The following is a 25,972-nucleotide window of genomic DNA, read 5'->3' as shown; positions in this document are numbered from 1 at the left end:
TCGTGCCTGTGGCTACACGTGACTTGGAGAATTCCGAGTCCCTTGATGTGGTCAGGGCTTTGAAGATTTACGTGGCCAGAACGGCTAGGATCAGAAAAACAGAAGCGCTGTTTGTCCTGTATGCAGCCAACAAGGTTGGCGGCCCTGCTTCAAAGCAGACTATTGCTCGCTGAATCTGTAACACGATTCAGCAGGCGCATTCTACGGCAGGATTGCCGTTACCAAAATCGGTTAAGGCCCATTCCACTAGGAAGGTGGGCTCGTCTTGGGCGGCTGCCCGAGGGGTCTCGGCACTACAGCTGTGCCGAGCTGCTACTTGGTCGGGTTCAAACACCTTTGCAAAGTTCTATAAGATTGATACCCTGGCTGAGGAGGACCTCCTGTTTGCTCAATCGGTGCTGCAGAGTCATCCGCACTCTCCCGCCCGTTTGGGAGCTTTGGTATAATCCCCATGGTCCTTACGGAGTCCCAGCATCTTCTAGGACGTTAGAAAATAAGATTTTAAACCTACCGGTAAATCTTTTTCTCGTAGTCTGTAGAGGATGCTGGGCGCCCGTCCCAAGTGCGGACTACTTCTGCAAGACTTGTATATAGTTATTGCTTTCATAAGGGTTATGTTATAGTTTCGTCGGTTTTGGACCGATGATATGTTGTTGTTGTTTCATTCTGTGAACTAGATAGTATATTACAGGTTATACGGTGTGATTGGTGTGGCTGGTATGAATCTTGCCCTTAGATTAACAAAAATCCTTTCCTCGTACTGTCCGTCTCCTCTGGACACAGTTTCTCTAACTGAGGTCTGGAAGAGGGGCGAGAGGGAGGAGCCAGTGCACACCCAGATCCAAAGTCTTTCTTAAAGTGCCCATGTCTCCTGCGGAGCCTGTCTATCCCCATGGTCCTTACGGAGTCCCAGCATCCTCTACGGCACAGGTTCTCAAACTCGGTCCTCAGGACCCCACACAGTGCATGTTTTGCAGGTCTCCTCACAGAATCACAAGTGACATAATTAACTCCACCTGTGGACCTTTTAAAATGTGTCAGTGATTAATTAATACACCTGTGCACCTGCTGGGTTACCGGCAAAACATGCACTGTGTGGGGTCCTGAGGACCGAGTTTGAGAACCACTGCTCTACGGACTACGAGAAAAAGATTTACCGGTAGGTTTAAAATCTTATAATTTTTTCTATAAGGGGCCCTATACGCGGGAGAGATGTGTGCTGAGCGAACCGCTCAGCACACATCTCTCCCGCCGCTCAGCAAAGCGCGATGTGTGCTGAGCGATGCAGAGAGGACGGGGGGGCGCTCATTTCACCCAGCGGGTGAAATGAGCGATGTGCTAGATTGGCCTGCATGCAGGCTCAATCTAGCACCGGCGATAGCGGTGTGCGGGGCCGCTCATCGCTATCGCTGAGGAGGGGTACACACGAGTGATCTTTGCTTAAAATCTAAGCAATCTAGTCAGATTGCTTAGATTTTAAGCATGGATCTCTCCGTGAGTACCCCTCTTTAGATGTAGAAATGTAAACACCCAGCAGTTAGATTTCTCTAGCTTGATAACGTGGTTTATATAATGCGAAACTAGCTGTGTTGTGGTAGAACTAGTGCAGGACAGGATGTAGTTAGTGTCTATGAACAACTTCCGCACACACTACCAGAGGCTGTAATTATCCAATCGGACTTCAGCTAGGTACACACTATACAATTATCTGGCAGATAATTTGCCAGATCTGGCTGGTTGGAAGTAACGACCATTTGCTCCCAAACACTGGAAAACGGACAAAAACTGTCGGTCATCCAAGTTGGTTAAATTTGTGTTTAACTAATTTGTATGAACGACAGGTTTTGTTATTTTTCTAGTGTTTAGGAGCAATTGGTCGATTGTCATTTGCTGTCTTCCATTACCAAATTTTCATTCCAACCAGCCAGATCTGACAGATAATCTGCCAGATAATTCTATAGTTTAACAGGTCTCCTGGCCAAAATAGGAAAATCAGAGGTTGAATGAATTGTGCACATGCTTGTTAAATGATATGACCAATGAATCAATCTAATTCCCGATTAGAATCAAAGCTTGTATTGGCATCGGTTAGAAGAACATAAAGGCTTGTTTGTTAGGAACTAATTTCATCGTTTATCAGCGTTTCCTCAGTATCACAGTTTTATTTTTTTCTTCGTTTTCAACAGACATTGTGGACACATTTTTCGTCTTCATTAAATACCGCCTTAGGTGCTAATTGGGGTATATGCTAAGGGAAAGGGGACCTCCAGCCGGGGCTGGGGTTGTTAGCCATGACTCAAGATATATAATGCTGGGAAAACATAGCAGCCTGTGTTTTATAATATCTGGTGTGAGTGTAACAAGTTTATTCCATAATGAACCACAAGTGATAGAGGCATTATCCATATTAGTTTAAAGCAAATACACGTGTGTTATACTGTGTTGTAAGTGATACTCATGTAGCTGTAATAACAGATGAGCGAGATGGCCAGTTCATTCTTAGCGTGGAACCTGATTAAACCTATTATAACCAGACGGTTCTAAAATTCTTTTGATGTGCCATAGAAAACCAAAGTGAAGGTTTGTGTGTGAACTACACAGAAAACGTTGCTGTAACAGGCTGGCACAGTGTAGGTCTCTCTGTCCAGTTTATTTGCACAAGTTTGATAACAGATTAGTGAAACATAATTATTATTGATGCTAATTAACAGTGTCAGTTAACATGTGGTTGTCAGAGCAGACAGCCTGGAAGGAGATTAGCTGAGATTACCCAGGCTGTATTGTTAATCCTAACCCAGTTCCCAATGGCAAAGGATATTTTCCAAATGATTCCTCCTGTTAGCACGTATCCAAGCACTATAATCTGCTGGACAGCTTTATACCATTTTCAGAAAACTCCCAGCTAAAAGTGGCATGGATCATTTAGGATTCCTGGGTGTTCCTGGTTTTTATCCCTCCAAAGAGGTTCCCAGCTGTACGTACTGAGAATGTCTGTCATGTCATTCTGCTTAGGTTGTAGAAAATCTCCAAGGTATTAAATGTATTTTGTGTTTCTATTGTTGTTGATTTATGTAGACTTTATAGAGAAAATGTTTTATTTGGGAGAGTGCCTCAAATATCACAGAGAGCTAGGTCAGAGGATTGTGGTGGAAGGTACATGATAACATTTTATGCATATATTTGTACCTTTTTTATGATCTGCTCCAGTTTCCATGATGTCTGTCTGTCTGTCTATCTATCCAGTCAGACCTTTGTTAACCTTAGGGAAGATCCCCGCTGTTTCACAGCTGGAACATCATACATCATTCAGATCCTTTGACACGTCCATTATTATGCAGTTATTAACTCCTTACTTATGGGAGATACTGAATGTATAGTAAATGGTTATCATACATACCAGTTTATTGTCCTACAAGATGCATTTTCTCCTTTGGTCTTACACAAAAACCCAATACTCTGTTTTAAGAATGGAGGCATCCTGCCTGGAGCTGGCTCTGGAAGGAGAGCGTCTGTGCAAGTCTGGAGACTGTCGCGCTGGAGTGTCTTTCTTTGAGGCGGCAGTGCAGGTGGGAACGGAAGATCTGAAAACTCTCAGTGCCATATACAGTCAGCTGGGAAATGCATATTTCTACTTGCAGGAGTACAACAAAGCACTGGAATACCACCACCATGACCTAACACTTGCAAGGTAATTGATAAAAAGTACACTTGAGAGATTGTTTGTGGAAGATTAGGGATTGGGCAGTAATCACTAGGAATGCACAACCGCTTAACGTTTCAAGACTGCTTTCCAGGATTGTGTGCTACATTATGTTTGTAATACACCATCAAGCTAAATAACACTTCTATATGGACAGTGATGTTAGTTGGTTTTAAAGCTACACACGGAATTAATGCAGTCAGGGCTACTGTATTGAAATATCAACTGTTTGATTGCTGGAGTGTTTTTGTTGCATGTGGCTGATTTTTGCTGTCCCACACATTGTATATTTCCTGACACACGTGGTGAAAAGAAGCTTACGTATTCAGTGATTGCTGGCAATATTAATACGATTAGTAAACCCGCAGCATTGTTTTTCCAAATTTGCAGAACTATTGGTGATAGACTCGGCGAAGCCAAAGCAAGTGGAAACCTTGGCAACACTCTGAAAGTCTTGGGTAACTTTGATGAGGCAGTTTTGTGTTGTGAGCGGCACTTGGATATTTCCCGAGAGTTGTATGACAAGGTAACGTAAATAACGGGATGCGCTAGCGTTTGCTCTAGCATGCCTGGTTTACTCCTGCATCATTTATGATCTAGCCACTCTTGGGTTTCATGCTACTATGACACATCTCTCTAAAGAGACTCCTCATTCTCTATTTATGATGTTGATCAGTTTACACTTTATCTGCGCGCATGTTCTAATACAGACTAAATTGTACAGGGGGAGACCCCTGGTAATTTGGGGATAGTGGGTTAATCTATTGGCATCATACCGTGGATTTTTTAAAAATAAGTTTATATATGTTATTCGTACACCTTTCACATTGCACAAATAACCCGGTATCGACCCGAATTCCCAGGTCGCCTGACCCAGTATTTTAACCCGGGAATAAAGAAGGGTTATTACCAAGTCAGTTGCAGTGTGAACGGGCTGCCGAGTCGATGCGACCAGGGACCCGTTCACAGTATAGGCAGAGGCGGTGTGGAGATGATCTCTCAGCGCCACACCTGCCCCCGATGCCGTCTCCGTCCCCGCTCCCGATGGCAACCCAACCTGGCATATTACTGGGTCGGGAAGTCAGTGTAAAAGGGTCCATTGCCGGGTCGCCCTTGGGAAGGACCCATTTCCAAATCACAGGTAAGACCCGGTATTGCGATCTGAAAGTTGTATCATTAATACATATGGAGTAACAGGATTGTGAGTTTTTTTGTTGGTTACTTCTATTATTAAATTGTTTTTCTCTTTCATACAATGGCACGTGGTGCCCAGCATGACTGCATTTATTACGGTCTTTTACTGTAGGTCACATTAGCTGATAAAATATAAAAAGAACTGACTTAATGATATATGAACTTGTTGTATGGCCACTGGGCATAATCTCTAGGCACAAGACTGGTAACACATTGCATAGTACTTTTGGTTTCTGGATATTTATCTTTTCTCTTACATCCTAGTAGATACGGGGAACTGTACTTTAGTACCATGGGGTATAGAGTGGGTCCACTGGAGCCTGGCACTTTAAAACCTTTAGTATGTGTATGCTGGCTCCTCCCCTCTATGCCCCTCCTACCAGACTCGGTTTAGAAAAATGTGCCCAAGGAGCCGGGTGCATTTCTCTGAAGCTCCACAGAATTTCCTTTATTTCTCTGACGTCCTAGTGGATGCTGGGACTCCGTCAGGACCACGGGGATTAGCGGCTCCGCAGGAGACAGGGCACAAAAGTAAAAGCTTTAGGATCAGGTGGTGTGCACTGGCTCCTCCCCCTATGACCCTCCTCCAAGCCTCAGTTAGATTTTTGTGCCCGGCCGAGAAGGGTGCAATCTAGGTGGCTCTCCTAAAGAGCTGCTTAGAGTAAAAGTTTTGTTAGGTTTTTTATTTTCAGTGAGTCCTGCTGGCAACAGGCTCACTGCTACGAGGGACTTAGGGGAGAAGAAGTGAACTCACCTGCGTGCAGGATGGATTGGCTTCTTAGGCTACTGGACACCATTAGCTCCAGAGGGATCGAACACAGGCCCAGCCATGGAGTCCGGTCCCAGAGCCGCGCCGCCGACCCCCTTGCAGATGCCGAAGAGTGAAGAGGTCCAGAAACCGGCGGCAGAAGACTTTTCAGTCTTCATGAGGTAGCGCACAGCACTGCAGCTGTGCGCCATTGTTGTCAGCACACTTCACACCAGCGGTCACTGAGGGTGCAGGGCGCTGAAGGGGGGCGCCCTGGGCAGCAATGAAATACCTATACTGGCTAAAAGATACATCACATATAGCCCCTGGGGCTATATGGATGTATTTAACCCCTGCCAGGTCTCAGAAAAACGGGAGAAGAAGCCCGCCGAAAAGGGGGCGGGGCCTATTCTCCTCAGCACACAGCGCCATTTTCCCTCACAGAAATGCTGGTGGGAAGGCTCCCAGGCTCTCCCCTGCACTGCACTACAGAAACAGGGTTAAAACAGAGAGGGGGGGCACTTATTTGGCGATATGATTATATATATTAAGATGCTATAAGGGAAAAACACTTATATAAAGGTTGTCCCTGTATAATTATAGCGTTTTGGTGTGTGCTGGCAAACTCTCCCTCTGTCTCTCCAAAGGGCTAGTGGGGTCCTGTCCTCTATCAGAGCATTCCCTGTGTGTGTGCGGTGTGTCGGTACGTGTGTGTCGACATGTATGAGGACGATGTTGGTGAGGAGGCGGAGCAATTGCCTGTAATGGTGATGTCACTCTCTAGGGAGTCGACACCGGAATGGATGGCTTATTTAAGGAATTACGTGATAATGTCAACACGCTGCAAGGTCGGTTGACGACATGAGACGGCCGGCAAACCAATTAGTACCTGTCCAGGCGTCTCAAACACCGCCAGGGGCGTTAAAACGTCCTTTTACCTCAGTCGGACAGACACGGACACTGACTCCAGTGTCGACGGTGAAGAAACAAACGTATTTTCCTTTAGGGCCACACGTTACTTGTTAAGGGCAATGAAGGAGGTGTTACATATTTCTGATACTACAAGTACCACAAAAAAGGGTATTATGTGGAGTGTGAAAAAACTACCTGTAGTTTTTCCTGAATCAGATAAATTAAATGAAGTGTGTGATGATGCGTGGGTTTCCCCCGATAGAAAATTATTGGCGGTATACCCTTTCCCGCCAGAAGTTAGGGCGCGTTGGGAAACACCCCTTAGGGTGGATAAGGCGCTCACACGCTTATCAAAACAAGTGGCGGTACCGTCTCCAGATAGGGCCGCCCTCAAGGAGCCAGCTGATAGGAGGCTGGAAAATATCCTAAAAAGTATATACACACATACTGGTGTTATACTGCGACCAGCGATCGCCTCAGCCTGGATGTGCAGCGCTGGGGTGGCTTGGTCGGATTCCCTGACTGAAAATATTGATACCCTTGACAGGGACAGTATTTTATTGACTATAGAGCATTTAAAGGATGCATTTCTATATATGCGAGATGCACAGAGGGATATTTGCACTCTGGCATCAAGAGTAAGTGCGATGTCCATATCTGCCAGAAGTTGTTTATGGACACGACAGTGGTCAGGTGATGCAGATTCCAAACGGCACATGGAAGTATTGCCGTATAAAGGAGAAAAAGACAACGTCTTTAAAGCCTCAGTCCTTTCGTCCCCATAAGGGCAAGCGGGCAAAAGGCCAGTCATATCTGCCATGGGATAGAGGAAAGGGAAGAAGACTGCAGCAGGCAGCCCATTCCCAGGAACAGAAGCCCTCCACCGCTTCTGCCAAGTCCTCAGCATGACGCTGGGGCCGTACAAGCGGACTCGGGTGCGGTGGGGGGTCGTCTCAAGAGTTTCAGCACGCAGTGGGCTCACTCGCAAGTGGACCCCTAGATCCTACAAGTAGTATCCCAGGGGGTACAGATTGGAAATTCGAGACGTCTCCCCCTCGCAGGTTCCTGAAGTCTGCTTTACCAATGTCTCCCTCCGACAGGGAGGCAGTAGTGGAAACAATTCACAAGCTGTATTCCCAGCAGGTGATAATCAAAGTACCCCTCCTACAACAAGGAAAGGGGTATTATTCCACACTATATTGTGGTACGGAAGCCAGACGGCTCGGTGAGACCTATTCTAAATCTGAAATATTTGAACACTTACATACAAAGGTTCAAATCAAGATGGAGTCACTCAGAGCAGTGATAGCGAACCAGGAAGAAGGGGACTATATGGTGTCCCGGGACATCAGGGATGCTTACCTTCATGTCCCAATTTGCCCTTCTCACCAAGGGTACCTCAGGTTCGTGGTACAGAACTGTCACTATCAGTTTCAGACGCTGCCGGTTGGATTGTCCACGGCACCCCGGGTCCTTACCAAGGTAATGGCCGAAATGATGATTCTTCTTCAAAGAAAATGGACGATCTCCTGATAAGGGCAAGGTCCAGAGAACAGTTGGAGGTCGGAGTAGCACTATCTCAAGTAGTTCTACGACAGCACGGGTGGATTCTAAATATTCCAAAACCGCAGCTGTTTCCGACGACACGTCTGCTGTTCCTAGGGATGATTCTGGACACAGTCCAGAAAAAGGTGTTTCTCCCGGAGAAGAAAGCCAGGGAGTTATCCGAGCTAGTCAGGAACCTCCTAAAACCAGGAAAAGTGTCAGTGCATCATTGCACAAGGGTCCTGGGAAAAATGGTGGCTTCTTACGAAGCGATTCCATTCGGCAGATTTCACGCAAGAACTTTTCAGTGGGATCTGCTGGAAAAATGGTCCGGATCGCATCTTCAGATGCATCAGCGGATAACCCTGTCTCCAAGGACAAGGGTGTTTCTTCTGCGGTGGCTGCAGAGTGCTCATCTACTAAAGGGCCGCAGATTCGGCATTCAGGACTGGGTCCTGGTGACCACGGATGCCAGCCTGAGAGGCTGGGGAGCAGTCACACAGGGAAAAAATTTCCAGGGAGTGTGATCAAGTCTGGAGACTTCTCTCCACATAAATATACTGGAGCTAAGGGCAATTTACAATGTTCTAAGCTTAGCAAGACCTCTGCTTCAAGGTCAGCCGGTATTGATCCAGTGGGACAACATCACGGCAGTCGCCCACGTAAACAGACAGGGCGGCACAAGAAGCAGGAGGGCAATGGCAGAAACTGCAAGGATTCTTCGCTGGGCGAAAAATCATGTGATAGCGCTGTCAGCAGTGTTCATTCCGGGAGTGGACAACTGGGAAGCAGACTTCCTCAGCAGGCACGACCTCCACCCGGGAGAGTGGGGACTTCACACGGAAGTCTTCCACATGATTGTGAACCGTTGGGAAAAACCAAAGGTGGACATGATGGCGTCCCGCCTGAACAAAAAACTGGACAGGTATTGCGCCAGGTCAAGAGACCCTCAAGCAATAGCTGTGGACGTTCTGTTAACACCGTGGGTGTACCAGTCGGTGTATGTGTTCCCTCCTCTGCTTCTCATACCCAAGGTACTGAGAATTATAAGACGTAGAGGAGTAAGAACTATACTCGTGGCTCCGGATTGGCCAAGAAGGACGTGGCACCCGGAACTTCAAGAAATGCTCACAGAGGACTCATGGCCTCTGCCGCTAAGAAGGGACTTGCTTCAGCAAGTACCATGTCTGTTCCAAGACTTACCGCGGCTGCGTTTGACGGCATGGCGGTGGAACGCCGGATCCTAAGGGAAAAAGGCTTCCGGAAGAGGTCATTCCTACCCTGGTCAAAGCCAGGAAGGAGGTGACCGCACAACATTATCACCACATGTGGCGAAAATATGTTGCGTGGTGTGAGGCCAGGAAGGCCCCACGAAGAAATTTCAACTCGGTCGATTCCTACATTTCCTGCAAACAGGAGTGTCTATGGGCCTCAAATTGGGGTCCATTAAGGTTCAAATTTCGGCCCTGTCAATTTTCTTCCAGAAAGAATTGGCTTCAGTTCCTGAAGTCCAGAAGTTTGTCAAGGGAGTATTGCATATACAACCCCCTTTTTGTGCCTCCAGTGGCACTGTGGGATCTCAACGTAGTTCTGGGATTCCTCAAATCACATTTTAAACCGCTCAAATCTGTGGATTTGAAATATCTCACATGAAAAGTGACCATGCTGTTGGCCCTGGCCTCGGCCAGGCGAGTGTCAGAATTGGCGGTTTTGTCTCACAAAAGCCATATCTGATTGTCCATTCGGACAGGGCAGAGCTGCGGACTCGTCCCCAGTTTCTCCCTAAGGTGGTGTCAGCGTTTCACCTGAACCAGCTTATTGTGGTACCTGCGGCTACTAGGGACTTGGAGGACTCCAAGTTGCTAGATGTTGTCAGGGCCCTGAAAATATAGGTTTCCAGGACGGCTGGAGTCAGGAAAACTGACTTGCTGTTATCCTGTATGCACCCAACAAACTGGGTGCTCTTGCTTCTAAGCAGACGATTGCTAGTTGGATGTGTAGTACAATTCAGCTTGCACATTCTGTGGCAGGCCTGCCACAGCCAAAATATGTTTCTCTATCGTCCTAGTGGATGCTGGGGTTCCTGAAAGGACCATGGGAATAGCGGCTCCGCAGGAGACAGGGCACAAAAAGTAAAGCTTTTTCCGATCAGGTGGTGTGCACTGGCTCCTCCCCCTATGACCCTCCTCCAGACTCCAGTTAGATTTTTGTGCCCGGCCGAGAAGGGTGCAATCTAGGTGGCTCTCCTAAAGAGCTGCTTAGAAAAAGTTTAGCTAGGTTTTTTATTTTACAGTGATTCCTGCTGGCAACAGGATCACTGCAGCGAGGGACTGAGGGGAGAAGGAGTCAACTCACCTGCGTGCAGGATGGATTGGCTTCTTGGCTACTGGACATCAAGCTCCAGAGGGACGATCACAGGTACAGCCTGGATGGTCACCGGAGCCACGCCGCCGGCCCCCTTGCAGATGCTGAAGTCAGAAGAGGTCCAGAATCGGCGGCTGAAGACTCCTGCAGTCTTCAAAAGGTAGCGCACAGCACTGCAGCTGTGCGCCATTTTCCTCTCAGCACACTTCACACGGCAGTCACTGAGGGTGCAGGGCGCTGGGGGGGGGCGCCCTGGGAGGCAAAATGATTACCTATAAAGGCTAAAAATACCTCACATATAGCCCTAGAGGCTATATGGAGATATTTAACCCCTGCCTGGATTCACTAAATAGCGGGAGACGAGCCCGCCAGAAAAGGGGCGGGGCCTATCTCCTCAGCACACGGCGCCATTTCCTCTCACAGCTCCGCTGGTCAGGACGGCTCCCAGGTCTCTCCCCTGCACTGCACTACAGAAACAGGGTAAAACAGAGAGGGGGGGGCACATTTATGGCGATATTTTGATATAACAAAGCAGCTATAAGGGAGCACTTATTATAAGGCTATCCCTGATATATATATAGCGTTTTTGGTGTGTGCTGGCAAACTCTCCCTCTGTCTCCCCAAAGGGCTAGTGGGTCCTGTCTTCGTTAGGAGCATTCCCTGTGTGTCTGCTGTGTGTCGGTACGTGTGTGTCGACATGTATGAGGACGATATTGGTGTGGAGGCGGAGCAATTGCCAAATATGAGGATGTCACCCCCTAGGGAGTCGACACCGGAATGGATGCCTTTATTTATGGAACTACGGGATAGTGTCAACACGCTAAAGCAGTCGTTTGACGACATGAGGCGGCCGGACAATCAATTAGTGCCTGTCCAGGCGACTCAAACACCGTCAGGGGCTGTGAAACGCCCTTTGCCTCAGTCGGTCGACACAGACCCAGACACAGGCGATGACTCCAGTGGTGACGGTGACGAATCAACCGTATTTTCCAGTAGGGCCACACGTTATATGATTTTGGCAATGAAGGAGGCGTTACATTTAGCTGATACTACAGGTACCACTAAACAGGGTATTATGTGGGGTATGAAAAAACTACCTATAGTTTTTCCTGAATCAGAAGAATTAAATGACGTGTGTAATGAAGCGTGGGTTGCCCCTGATAAAAAGCTGATAATTTCAAAGAAATTATTGGCATTATACCCTTTCCCGCCAGTGGTTAGGTAGCGCTGGGAAACACCACCTAGGGTGGACAAGGCGCTAACACGCTTATCTAAACAAGTGGCGTTACCCTCTCCTGAGACGGCCGCACTTAAAGATCCATCAGATAGGAGGATGGAAAATATCCAAAAAAGTATATACACACATGCAGGTGTTATACTACGACCAGCTGTAGCGACTGCCTGGATGGGCAGTGCTGGGGTAGTTTGGTCAGAGTCCCTGATTGAAAATATTGATACCCTGGACAGGGACAATATTTTACTGTCGTTAGAACAAATAAAGGATGCATTTCTTTATATGCGTGATGCACAGAGGGATATCTGCACACTGGCATCACGGGTAAGTGCTATGTCCATTTCGGCCAGAAGAGCTTTATGGACGCGACAGTGGACAGGCGATGCGGATTCAAAACGGCATATGGAAGTTTTGCCGTATAAAGGGGAGGAGTTATTTGGAGTCGGTCTATCAGATTTGGTGGCCACGGCTACAGCCGGGAAATCCACCTTTCTACCTCAAGTCACTCCCCAACAGAAAAAGGCACCGACTTTTCAACCGCAGCCCTTTCGTTCCTTTAAAAATAAGAGAGCAAAGGGCTATTCATATCTGCCACGAGGCAGAGGTCGAGGGAAGAGACAGCAACACGCAGCTCCTTCCCAGGAACAGAAGCCCTCCCCGGCTTCTACAAAAGCCTCAGCATGACGCTGGGGCTTCTCAAGCGGACTCGGGGACGGTGGGCGGTCGTCTCAAAAATTACAGCGCGCAGTGGGCTCACTCGCAGGTAGATCCCTGGATCCTGCAGATAATATCTCAAGGGTACAGGTTGGAATTAGAGACGGATCCACCTCGCCGTTTCCTGAAGTCTGCTTTACCAACGTCCCCCTCCGAAAGGGAGACGGTTTTGGAAGCCATTCACAAGCTGTACTCTCAGCAGGTGATAGTCAAGGTACCTCTTCTACAACAAGGGAAGGGGTATTATTCCACTCTTTTTGTGGTACCGAAGCCGGATGGCTCGGTAAGGCCTATTCTAAATCTGAAGTCCTTGAACCTGTACATAAAGAAGTTCAAGTTCAAAATGGAGTCACTCAGAGCAGTGATAGCGAACCTGGAAGAGGGGGACTTTATGGTATCCTTGGACATCAAGGATGCGTATCTCCACGTTCCAATTTACCCCTCACACCAGGGGTACCTCAGGTTCGTTGTACAAAACTGTCACTATCAGTTTCAGACGCTGCCGTTCGGATTGTCCACGGCACCTCGGATCTTTACAAAGGTAATGGCCGAGATGATGATTCTTCTTCGAAGAAAAGGCGTATTAATTATCCCATACTTGGACGATCTCCTAATAAGGGCGAGGTCCAGAGAACAGCTAGAGATGGGATTAGCACTGTCTCAAGAAGTGCTAAAACAGCACGGGTGGATTCTGAATATTCCAAAATCCCAGTTAATGCCGACAACTCGTCTGCTGTTCCTAGGGATGATTCTGGACACGGTTCAGAAAAAGGTTTTTCTCCCGGAGGAAAAAGCCAAGGAGTTATCCGAGCTTGTCAGGAACCTCCTAAAACCAGGAAAGGTGTCTGTACATCAATGCACAAGAGTCCTGGGAAAAATGGTGGCTTCTTACGAAGCAATTCCATTCGGCAGATTCCACGCAAGAATTTTCCAAAGGGATCTGTTGGACAAATGGTCAGGGTCGCATCTTCAGATGCACCTACGGATAACCCTGTCTCCAAGGACAAGGGTGTCTCTTCTGTGGTGGCTGCAGAGTCCTCATCTATTGGAGGGCCGCAGATTCGGCATACAGGATTGGATCCTGGTGACCACGGACGCCAGCCTGAGAGGCTGGGGAGCAGTCACACAAGGAAGAAACTTCCAGGGAGTATGGACAAGCCTGGAAACGTCTCTTCACATAAACATTCTGGAACTAAGAGCAATATACAATGCTCTAAGCCAGGCAGAACCTCTGCTTCAGGGAAAACCGGTGTTGATCCAGTCGGACAACATCACGGCAGTCGCCCATGTGAACAGACAGGGCGGCACAAGAAGCAGGAGTGCAATGGCAGAAGCTGCAAGGATTCTTCGCTGGGCAGAGAATCATGTGATAGCACTGTCAGCAGTGTTCATCCCGGGAGTGGACAACTGGGAAGCAGACTTCCTCAGCAGACACGATCTTCACCCGGGAGAGTGGGGACTTCATCCAGAAGTCTTCCACATGCTGGTAACCCGTTGGGAATGACCAATGGTGGACATGATGGCGTCTCGCCTCAACAAAAAACTGGACAGGTATTGCGCCAGGTCAAGAGATCCGCAGGCAATAGCTGTGGACGCGCTGGTAACGCCTTGGGTGTACCAGTCGGTGTATGTGTTTCCTCCTCTGCCTCTCATACCAAAAGTATTGAGAATTATACGGCAAAGAGGCGTAAGAACGATACTAGTGGTTCCGGATTGGCCAAGAAGGACTTGGTACCCGGAACTTCAAGAGATGATCACGGAAGATCCGTGGCCTCTACCTCTAAGGAGGGACTTGCTTCAGCAGGGTCCCTGTCTGTTTCAAGACTTACCGCGGCTGCGTTTGACGGCATGGCGGTTGAACGCCGGATCCTAATGGAAAAAGGCATGCCGGAAGAAGTCATTCCTACTTTGATTAAAGCAAGGAAAGAAGTAACCGTGCAACATTATCACCGAATTTGGCGAAAATATGTTGCGTGGTGCGAAGATCGGAGTGCTCCGACGGAGGAATTTCAACTGGGTCGATTCCTACATTTCCTGCAATCAGGATTGTCTATGGGTCTCAAATTGGGATCTATTAAGGTTCAAATTTCGGCCCTGTCGATTTTCTTTCAAAAAGAATTGGCTTCAGTCCCTGAAGTCCAGACCTTTGTTAAGGGAGTGCTGCATATACAGCCCCCTGTGGTGCCTCCAGTGGCACCGTGGGATCTCAATGTAGTTTTGGATTTTCTAAAATCTCATTGGTTTGAACCACTAAATAAGGTGGATTTGAAATATCTCACTTGGAAAGTGACCATGCTTCTAGCCCTGGCTTCTGCCAGGAGAGTGTCAGAATTGGCAGCTTTATCTTACAAAAGCCCATATCTGATTTTCCATTCGGACAGGGCAGAACTGCGGACTCGTCCGCATTTTCTCCCTAAGGTGGTGTCAGCATTTCATCTGAACCAGCCTATTGTAGTGCCTGCGGCTACAAGTGACTTGGAGGACTCCAAGTTACTGGACGTTGTCAGAGCATTAAAAATATATATTGCAAGAACAGCTGGAGTCAGAAAATCTGACTCGTTGTTTATATTGTATGCACCCAACAAGATGGGTGCTCCTGCGTCTAAGCAGACGATTGCTCGTTGGATCTGTAGCACAATCCAACTGGCACATTCTGTGGCAGGCCTGCCGCAGCCTAAATCTGTAAAGGCCCACTCCACAAGGAAGGTGGGCTCATCTTGGGCGGCTGCCCGAGGGGTCTCGGCATTACAACTTTGCCGAGCAGCTACGTGGTCAGGGGAGAACACGTTTGTAAAATTTTACAAATTTGATACTCTGGCTAAGGAGGACCTGGAGTTCTCTCATTCGGTGCTGCAGAGTCATCCGCACTCTCCCGCCCGTTTGGGAGCTTTGGTATAATCCCCATGGTCCTTTCAGGAACCCCAGCATCCACTAGGACGATAGAGAAAATAAGATTTTACTTACCGATAAATCTATTTCTCGGAGTCCGTAGTGGATGCTGGGCGCCCATCCCAAGTGCGGATTATCTGCATAAATTGTACATAGTTATTGTTAACTAATTCGGGTTATTGTTGTAGGAAGCCATCTTTCAGAGGCTCCGCTGTTATCATACTGTTAACTGGGTTTAGATCACAAGTTGTACGGTGTGATTGGTGTGGCTGGTATGAGTCTTACCCGGGATTCAAAATCCTCCCTTATTGTGTACGCTCGTCCGGGCACAGTACCTAACTGGAGTCTGGAGGAGGGTCATAGGGGGAGGAGCCAGTGCACACCACCTGATCGGAAAAAGCTTTACTTTTTGTGCCCTGTCTCCTGCGGAGCCGCTATTCCCATGGTCCTTTCAGGAACCCCAGCATCCACTACGGACTCCGAGAAATAGATTTATCGGTAAGTAAAATCTTATTAAATGCCCATTTCACAAGGAAGGTGGGCTCATCTTGGGCGGCTGCCCGAGGGGTCTCGGCTTTACAACTTTGCCGAGCTGCTACTTGGTCAGGGGCAAACACGTTTGTAAAATTCTACAAATTTGATATCCTGGCTGAGGAGGACCTGGAGTTCTCTCATTCGGTGCTGCAGAGTCATCCGCACTCTCCCGCCCGTTTGGGAGCTTTGGTATAATCCCCATGGTCCTGACGGAGTCCCCAGCATCCACTAGGACGTTAGAGAAAATAAGAATTTACTTACCGATTCTATTTCTCGTAGTCCGTAGTGGATGCTGGGCGCCCATCCCAAGTGCGGATTGTCTGCAATACTTGTACATAGTTATTGTTACAAAAATCGGGTTATTATTGTTGTGAGCCATCTTTTCAGAGGCTCCGCTGTTATCATGCTGTTAACTGGGTTCAGATCACAGGTTGTACAGTGTGATTGGTGTGGCTGGTATGAGTCTTACCCGGGATTCAAAATCCTTCCTTATTGTGTACGCTCGTCCGGGCACAGTATCCTAACTGAGGCTTGGAGGAGGGTCATAGGGGGAGGAGCCAGTGCACACCACCTGATCCTAAAGCTTTTACTTTTGTGCCCTGTCTCCTGCGGAGCCGCTAATCCCCATGGTCCTGACGGAGTCCCCAGCATCCACTACGGACTACGAGAAATAGAATTATCGGTAAGTAAATTCTTATTTTTTTATTTTAGTTCTTTATTTTCAGGTAGTACTGGTTGGCAACACAGGGTGCTCACTGTCTGTAGGCATTGTGTGTGTACTGTGTATATTACTTCAGCCAGTATAAACAACTTTGTGGGGCCGCACGCCATTACAGGGGCTCTTCCCAGAGAGCGGAACCAGAGGCGGGAAGGTGCCATTTCCTGCTGCTGGGGATCACAGGCTGCATGCAAGCTGCTCCTCCACGGACCCACGCTATTACAGACTCTGTACTGGTACCAGGGGGTCATAGCAGGGGGGGAGCACATCAGGGGTAGCGCCGCTGCACATAAGTAAGGTGATACACCTACTTTTACACACTGCGCTGCTGTGTTGTGTGTGCTGGTCTCCATTTCTCTGTGTCACTCCAGGGGCTCTCTAGGGTCTGTGTGGAGGTGTTTTCAGTGGGTTTGCGCTGCGTTATCATTGTGTACAATATGTCTGTTGACATGGTTATGTGTACTGCTTGTAACTCTACCCCTTCTGTGGGGTCCTCATGCGTGAACAGTGCTCCTTATCTCCACAGGGACACAGTTCACAGGCACCTGACTGGCTAGATACTTTAAAGAGCATGATTCACAATGTGAATTCAGAACTAGCTGCAGCTAAGAAGTAGAGACAGGTGTTCAAATAGTCTATTGATTGTATGGCTAAAGCAGCAGATACCAGAAAGGCTTCTCAGCCCCCTCTGTTGGTTTCACATAAACGCTCACTGCCACAGGTGCTGCAGTCTGATTCTGATTCTGACCAGCCTGATGTAGATGATGATGATGATATGGATGAGGACAGCTCTCTATCCCCCAGGGTGGAGGCCCTCCTTTATGCTGTAAGAGAGGTTCTTCACATAACCGATCAGGAAGCAGAGCCAGATGAGGAGTTGTACTTTAATGTTAGACGCAAGGCATCAGCCACGTTTCCTGTATCTAAGGAATTAAACTCCCTGGCCAGGGAGGCATGGGTGAACACTGACGAGAAATTCAAAACTTCTCAGAGGTTTTTATCTACATTTCGCCTCCCAGCTGATGACAGAAAGGTTTGGGGAAAAACCCAATCAGTCAATACGTCTGTGTCCAGACTGTCTAAGAAATTGGTACTGCTGGTGCCAGGGGCTATATTCCTAAAAGACCCTGCTGACCGTAAAATTGCGACCACTCTCAAGGCAATATATATGGCAGTAGGCGTAGCACAGCGCCCCACAATAGTTTGTGGTTGGATTTCTAGGGCAGTAGTCAAGTGGTCTGATAATATTATTAATGGATTAGACACTCTGCCCCAGGATGAGGTCATTACTCTGCTGCAACACATACAGGATGCTGCAAATTTTATGAGCGAAGCTATAAAGAAATTGTGTAAGATAAATGTCCGCACTACTGCTATGGCAGTTTCGGCACGCAGGGCTCTGTGGTTACGTCAATAGTCAGTGGACACTGATTCCAAAAAAGTGTAGAAAATCTTCCCTTTACAGGTGATGCTTTGTTTGGAGAGGAGTTAAATAAATGGATCTCTCAGGCAATGGCGGGTAAGTCTACCTATCTGCCGTCGGCTGCACCACCTGCTCGACGTTCTTACCCAGGACCCTCCTTGCAGTCCTTTTTGTGTGGCAAGGTTCAGAGGCAAGGGCCGGGGGGTGTCCACTACTCCCAGAGGATCTTGTGGTAAGTTCCGTAAACCTGCAACTGCTGCATCCCTGGACCAGACCACCGGGTCCCCTGCCACTAAGCCTTCCACGTGACGGTTGGCCCCAACAGCAGTGTGACTTTCAGGTAGGTTCTCACCTTCAACACTTTGCCCACCTGTGGGCGACGTCCTGCCGGGATCTTTGGGTGAGTGACCTCATTTCCCAAGGATACCGGCTGGAATTTCAGGCGCTTCCTCATAGAATTTTCAAGTCAGGCTTACCAGTTTTACCCGCAGCAAAAGTTACCTTGCAAGAGGCTATTTATAAACTTTTGCAGACGGGAGTGGTGGTTCCAGTACCTCCTCCGTTATGAGTTTTTACTCCAGTCTTTTTGTCGTTCGGTGCGACCCATCTTGAACCTGAAGTCTCTAAACCCGTATCTGCGGGTGTTCAAATTCAAGATGGAATCCCTGCGTGCAGTGGTGTCTGGTCTGGAGGAGGGGGAATTCCTGGTGTCTCTGGATGTCAATGATGCTTATCTACACATTCCCATGTGGCCCTCTCATCAAGCTTACCTCAGGTTCACCATTTTGGACGACTATTTCCAGTTTCAGGCCTTACTCTTTGGCCTATCCACAGCTCTGAGGTTCTTCACCAAGGTCATGCTGGAGATGATGCTACAACTGCGCATGATGGGAGTCTACATTGTCCCCTACTTGGATGATCTCCTGATAAAGGCTATGTCCAGGGATCATCTACTACACAGCATCGATCTGACGACTCGCCTACTTACGGATCATGGGTGGATCCTAAAATTTCAGAAATCTCACTTGGAACCGGCCCAACGACTTCAGTTTCTGGGAATGATACTGGATTCAGTGTCTCGGAAGGTGTTTCTTCCAATGGACAAGGCCTTGGCTATCCAAGCTTTGGTCCATTCAGTGCTCCGTCCTCGCTATGTATCCATACATCTTTGCATACGCTTGCTGGGCAGGATGGTAGCTGCTTACGAGGCAATCCAATATGGCAGGTTTCATGCCCGGCCATTTCAGCTGGATATGCTGGACAAATGGTCAGGGTCTCGCCTTCACATGCATCAGGAAGTGACCTTATCTCCGAAAGCCCGGATTTCTCTTATTATGGTGGCTACAAATTCGTCACCTGGTTGACCTGTCTATACCCCATGGTACTAATGTGGACCCCAGTATCCTCTACGGACTACGAGAAAAGGATTTTTTATGAAGGGTGTAGTATGGTATTCCGGTGGCCGGGCTCCCGGCGACCAGCATAACGGCGCCGGGATCCCGACCGCCGGCACACCGACAGCTTGGCGAGCACAAATGAGCCCCTTGCGGGCTCGCTGCGCTCGCCATGCTGCGGGCACGGTGGCGCGCTACGCAATATTTATTCTCCCTCCAGGGGGGGGGGGGGTCATGGACCCCCAAGAGGGAGAAAAAGTGTAGGTATGCCGTCTGTCGGGATTCAGGCGTCGGTATACTGTGCCCTGGTATCCCGACAGCCGGCAAACTGAAGACCACCCTTTATGAAGACAGGGCGTAACTTAGGACACAACCTCAGTTTTTGGCAAAAGTGGTGTCCGCTTTTCACGTGAATCAACCCATTGTGGTTCCGGTGTTGTCTGACGCTTCCGTTGGTCCAGAGTCCTTGGATGTGGTGAGGGCTCTGACGGTTTATGTCAAACGGACTGCTCGTCATCGGAAATCTGATTCGCTGTTTGTCCTTTATGATGCCACCAAGATTGGTCATCCGGCTTCTAAGCAATCAATTGCTCGTTGGCTCAGGTTGACCATTCAACAAGCCTATACTGCGGCGGCTCTGCCTTTGCCAACGTCTGTTCAGGCCCACTCACCGAGATCTGTGGGCTCTTCGTTGGCGGCTGCCCGGGGTGTCTCGGCCTTAGTTATGCCGAGCTGCTGCTTGGTCTTGTTCGAACACATTTGTTAAGTATTGTCGGTTCGACACCTTGGCCAAGGATGACCTTCAGTTGGTCAGGCGGTTTTACAGGGGTCTCAGCACTCTCCCACCCGTTTGGGAGCGTTGGGACTTCCCAATGATACTAAAGTACAGTTTCCCAGTATCCACTAGGACGTAAGAGAAAATAGGAATTTAATACCTACCGGTAATCCCTTTTCTCGTAGTCCGTAGTGGATACTGGGCGCCCGCTTCAGTGCTTTGATTCCTGCTTACCTGAGTAAGTGTTTGGTTGACACGCCGTTGTGGTCCCCTTATGTTGTTGGGATAGCTTTGCTATCCTGGTTAGGTTGGTGTTGCTATCCTTTTTTTCTCTATCGTCCTTGTGGATGCTGGGGTTCCTGAAAGGACCATGGGGAATAGCGGCTCCGCAGGAGACAGGGCACAAAAAGTAAAGCTTTCCGATCAGGTGGTGTGCACTGGCTCCTCCCCCTATGACCCTCCTCCAGACTCCAGTTAGATTTTTGTGCCCGGACGAGAAGGGTGCAATCTAGGTGGCTCTCCTAAAGAGCTGCTTAGAGAAAGTTTAGCTTAGGTTTTTTATTTTACAGTGAGTCCTGCTGGCAACAGGATCACTGCAACGAGGGACTTAGGGGAGAAGGAGTGAACTCACCTGCGTGCAGGATGGATTGGCTTCTTGGCTACTGGACATCAGCTCCAGAGGGACGATCACAGGTACAGCCTGGATGGTCACCGGAGCCGCGCCGCCGGCCCCCTTGCAGATGCTGAAGTAAGAAGAGGTCCAGAATCGGCGGCTGAAGACTCCTGCAGTCTTCTAAAGGTAGCGCACAGCACTGCAGCTGTGCGCCATTTTCCTCTCAGCACACTTCACACGGCAGTCACTGAGGGTGCAGGGCGCTGGGAGGGGGGCGCCCTGGGAGGCAAATGAAAACCTTTTTTGGCGAAAAATACCTCACATATAGCCCCCAGAGGCTATATGGAGATATTTAACCCCTGCCAAGATTCACTAAATAGCGGGAGACGAGCCCGCCGAAAAAGGGGCGGGGCCTATCTCCTCAGCACACAGCGCCATTTTCTCTCACAGAAAGCCTGGAGAGAAGGCTCCCAGGCTCTCCCCTGCACTGCACTACAGAAACAGGGTTAAAACAGAGAGGGGGGGCACTGATTTTGGCGATATTGAGATATATATAAAGATGCTATAAGGGAAAACACTTATATAAGGTTGTCCCTATATAATTATAGCGTTTTGGTGTGTGCTGACAAACTCTCCCTCTGTCTCCCCAAAGGGCTAGTGTGGGTCCTGTCCTCTGTCAGAGCATTCCCGGTGTGTGTGCTGTGTGTCGGTACGTGTGTGTCGACATGTATGAGGACGATGTTGGTGAGGAGGCGGAGAAATTGCCTGTAATGGTGATGTCACTCTCTAGGGAGTCGACACCGGAATGGATGGCTTATTTAGGGAATTACGTGAGAATGTCAACACGCTGCAAGGTCGGTTGACGACGTGAGACGGCCGACAAACTATTAGTACCGGTCCAGGCGTCTCAGAAACACCGTCAGGGGCGTTAAAAACGCCCATTTACCTCAGTCGGTCGACACAGACACAGACACGGACACTGAATCCAGTGTCGACGGTGAATAAACAAACGTATTTCTCATTAGGGCCACACGTTAAGGGCAATGAAGGAGGTGTTGCATATTTCTGATACTACAAGTACCACAAAAAAGGGTATTATGTGGGAGTGAAAAAACTACCTGTAGTTTTTCCTGAATCAGATAAAATAAAATGAAGTGTGTGATGATGCGTGGGGTTACCCCGATAGCAAATATTGGCGTTATACCCTTTCCCGCCAGAAATTAGGGCGCGTTGGGAAACACCCCTTAGGGTGATAAGGCGCTCACACACTTATCAAGTGGCGTTACCGTCTCCAGATACGGCCGCCCTCAAGGAGCCAGCTGATAGGAAGCTGGAAAGATATCCTAAAAAGTATATACACACATACGGTGGTTATACTGCGACCAGCGATCGCCATCAGCCTGGAGATGCAGTGCTGGGTTGGCTTGGTCGGATTCCCTGACTGAAAATATTTTATTCATATAGAGCATTTAATAGGATGCATTCTATATATATGTACGTGAGATGCACAGAGGGATATTTGCTCTCTGGCATCAAGATAAGTACGTTGTCCATATCACCCAGAAGATGTCATGGACACGACAGTGGTCAGGTGATACAGATCCCATACGGCACATGGAAGTATTGCCGTATAAAGGGAAGGAGTTAGTTGGGGTCGGTCCATCGGACCTGGGGACCACGGCAACAGCTGGGAAATCCAACCTTTTTACCCCAAGTTACATCTCAGCTGAAAAAGACACCGTCTTTTCAGCCTCAATCCTTCCTTTCCCATGAGGGCATGCAGGCAAAAGGCCAGTCATATCTGCCCAGACATAGAGGTAAGGGAAGTAGACTGCAGCAGGCAGCCCCTTCCCAGGAAAAGAAGCCCTCCACCGCGTCTGCCAAGTCCTCAGCATGACGCTGGGGCCATGCAAGCGGACTCAAGGTGGGGGGGTAGTCTCAAGAGTCTCAGCGCGCAGTGGGATCACTCGCAGGTTGACCCCTAGATAGTACAAGTATTATCCCAGGGGTACAGATTGGAGAGTCGAGACATCTTCTCCTCGCAGGTTTCTGAAGTCTGCTTTACCAACGGCTCCCTCCGACAGGGAGGCAGCATTGGAAACAATTCACAAGCTGTATATCCAGCAGGTGATAATCAAAGTACCCCTCCTACAACAAGGAAAAGGGTATTATTTTTCCACACTATATTGTGGTACTGAAGCCAGACGGCTTGGTGAGACATAGTCTAAACTGAAATCTTTGAACACTTACATAAAAGGTTCAAATCGAGATGGAGTCACTCAGAGCAGTGATAGCGAACCGGAAAAAAGGGGACTATATGGTGTCCCTGGACATCAAGGATTACCTCCAGTTTCAAATTTGCCCTTCTCAACAAGGGTACCTCTGGTTCGTGGTACAGAACTGTCAATATCAGTTTCAGACGATGCCGTTTGAATTATCCACGGCACCCCGGGCCTTTTACCAAGGTAATGGCCGAAAAGATGTTTCTTCAAAGAAAAAAGGCATCTAAATTATCCCTTACTTGGACGATATCCTGAAAAGGGCAAGTTCCAGAGAACAGTTGGAGGTCGGAAGAGCACTATCTAAAGTAGTTCTACGACAGCACGACTGGATTCTAAATATTCCAAGAATCGCAGCTGTTTTCCGACGATACGTCTGCTGTTCCTAGGAATGATTCTGGGCATAGTCCAGAAAAAGGTGTTCCTCCGGGAGGAAAAAGCCAAGGAGTTATTCGACCTAGTCAGAAACCTCCTAAAACCAGGCCAAGTATCAGTGCATCAATGCACAGGAGTCCTGGGAAAAATGGTGGCTTCTTACGAAGCGATTCCATTCGGCAGATCTCAGGGGATTTGCTGGACGAATGGTCCGGATCGCATTTTCAGATGCATCAGCGGATAATCCTGTCTCCAAGGACAAGGGTGTCTCTTCTGTGGGGGCTGCAGAGTGCTCATCTTTTAGAGGGCAGCACACTCAGCATTCAGGACTGTGTTCTGGGGACCACGGATACCAGCCTGAGAGGCTGGGGAGTAGTCACACAGGGAAAAAATTTCCAAGGAAGTGTGGTCAAGTCTGGAGACTTCTCTCCACATGAATATACTGGAGCTAAGGGCAATTTACAATGCTCTGAGCCTAGGAAGACTCCTGCTTCAAAGTCAACCGGTGCTGATCCAGTAGGACATCATCATGGCGGTCGCCCACGTTATCAGACGGGGCGACACAAGAAGCAGGAGGGCAATGACAGCAAGGATTCTTCGCTGGGCGGAAAATCATGTGATAACACTGTCAGCAGTGTTCATTCCGGGAGTGGGCAACTGGGAAGATTTCCTCAGCATAAATGAATTCCACCCGGAAAAGTGGAAACTTAATCTGGAAGTTTCCACATGATTGTAAACCGTTGGGAAAGACCAAAGGTGGTTATGATGGCGTCCCACCTGAAGCGCCAGGTCAAGAGACACTCAGGCAATAGCTGGGACGCTCTGGTAACACCGTCGGTGTACCAGTCGGTGTATGTGTTCCATCCTCTGCTTTTCATACCCAATGTATTGAAAATGATAGGAAGGAGAGGAGTAAGAACTATACTCGTGGCTCCGGTTTGGCCAAGAAGGACTTGGTTCCCGGAACTTCAAGAGATACTAAGAAGGGTCTTGATTCGGCAAGAACCGTGTCTGTTCCGGGACTTACCGCAGCTGCGTTGACGCCAAGGCGGGTGAACGCCGGATCCTAAGGGAAAGAGGCATTCCGGAAGAGGTCATCCCTACCCTGGTCAGAGCCAGGAAGGAGGTGACCGCACAACATTATCACCACTTAGGTGAAAATATGTGCCAGGGTGTGAGTCCAGGAAGGCTCCACGGAAGAATTTCAACTAGGTTAATTTCTACATTTCCTGCAAACAGGAGTGTCTATGGGTCTCAAATTGGGTCCATTAAGGTTCAAATTTCGGCCTGTTGATTTTCTTCCAGAAAGAAATTGGCTTCAGTTCCTGAAGTCCAGAAGTTGTTAAGGGAGTACTACATATACAGCCCCTTTGATGTCTCCAGTGGCACTGGGCGATCTCAACGTAGTTTTGGGATTCCTAAAAAATCACATTGGTTTAAACAACTCAAATCTGTGGATTTGATATATCTCACATGGAAAATGACCATGCTGTTGGTCCTGGCCTCGGCCAGGCGAGTGTCAGAATTGGCGGCTTTATCTCACAAAGCCATATCTGATTGTCCATTCGGACAGAGCAAAGCTGCGGACTCGTCCCCAGTTTCTCCTTAAGGTGGTGTCAGCGTTTCACCTGAACCAGCTTATTGTGGTACCTGCGGCTACTAGGGACTTGGAGGACTCCAAGTTGCTGGATGTTATCAGGGCCCTGAAAATATAGTTTCCAGGTTGGCTGGAGTCAGGAAATCTGACTTGCTGTTTATCCTGTATGCACCCAACAATGCTGGGTGCTTCTGCTTCTAAGCAGTCGATTGCTCGTGGGATTGGTAGCACAATTCAACTTGCACATTCTGTGGCAGGCCTGCCACAGTCTAAATCTGTTAAGGCCCATTCCACAAGGAAGGTGGGCTCATCTTGGGCGGCTGCCCGAGGGGTCTCGGCATTACAACTTTGCCGAGCAGCTACGTGGTCGGGGAAGAAAACGTTTGTAAAATTCTACAAATTTGATACCCTGGCAAAAGAGGACCTGGAGTTCTCTCATTCGGTGCTGCAGAGTCATCCGCACTCTCCCGCCCGTTTGGGAGCTTTGGTATAATCCCCATGGTCCTTTCAGGAACCCCAGCATCCACAAGGACGATAGAGAAAATAAGAATTTACTTACCGATAATTCTATTTCTCGGAGTCCGTAGTGGATGCTGGGCGCCCATCCCAAGTGCGGATTATCTGCAATACTTGTACATAGTTATTGCTAACTAAATCGGGTTATTGTTGTTGTGAGCCATCTTTTCAGAGGCTCCGCTGTTATCATACTGTTAACTGGGTTCAGATCACAGGTTGTACAGTGTGATTGGTGTGGCTGGTATGAGTCTTACCCGGGATTCAAAATTCCTCCCTTATTGTGTACGCTCGTCCGGGCACAGTACCTAACTGGAGTCTGGAGGAGGGTCATAGGGGGAGGAGCCAGTGCACACCACCTGATCGGAAAGCTTTACTTTTTGTGCCCTGTCTCCTGCGGAGCCGCTATTCCCCATGGTCCTTTCAGGAACCCCAGCATCCACTACGGACT

General features: G+C 48.5%; 1 protein-coding gene across 3 annotated transcripts in view; it reads left to right on the top strand.

Moving 5' to 3' along the window:
• GPSM2 (G protein signaling modulator 2) overlaps window positions 1–25,972 on the top strand; it is a 287,348-nt gene that overhangs the window by 155,770 nt on the left and 105,606 nt on the right. For all 3 annotated transcript variants that reach the window (XM_063940157.1, XM_063940156.1, XM_063940158.1), the window contains 2 exons: window positions 3,467–3,688; window positions 4,091–4,226. In XM_063940157.1, the coding sequence (XP_063796227.1) occupies window positions 3,467–3,688; window positions 4,091–4,226 (358 nt within the window). The remainder of the gene's footprint in view (window positions 1–3,466; window positions 3,689–4,090; window positions 4,227–25,972) is intronic.

The sequence above is a fragment of the Pseudophryne corroboree genome, chromosome 9 (genome assembly GCF_028390025.1).
Source record: "Pseudophryne corroboree isolate aPseCor3 chromosome 9, aPseCor3.hap2, whole genome shotgun sequence".
In the NCBI taxonomy this organism is placed as follows: domain Eukaryota; kingdom Metazoa; phylum Chordata; class Amphibia; order Anura; family Myobatrachidae; genus Pseudophryne; species Pseudophryne corroboree.
This window is presented reverse-complemented; position numbering and strand designations above follow the sequence as displayed.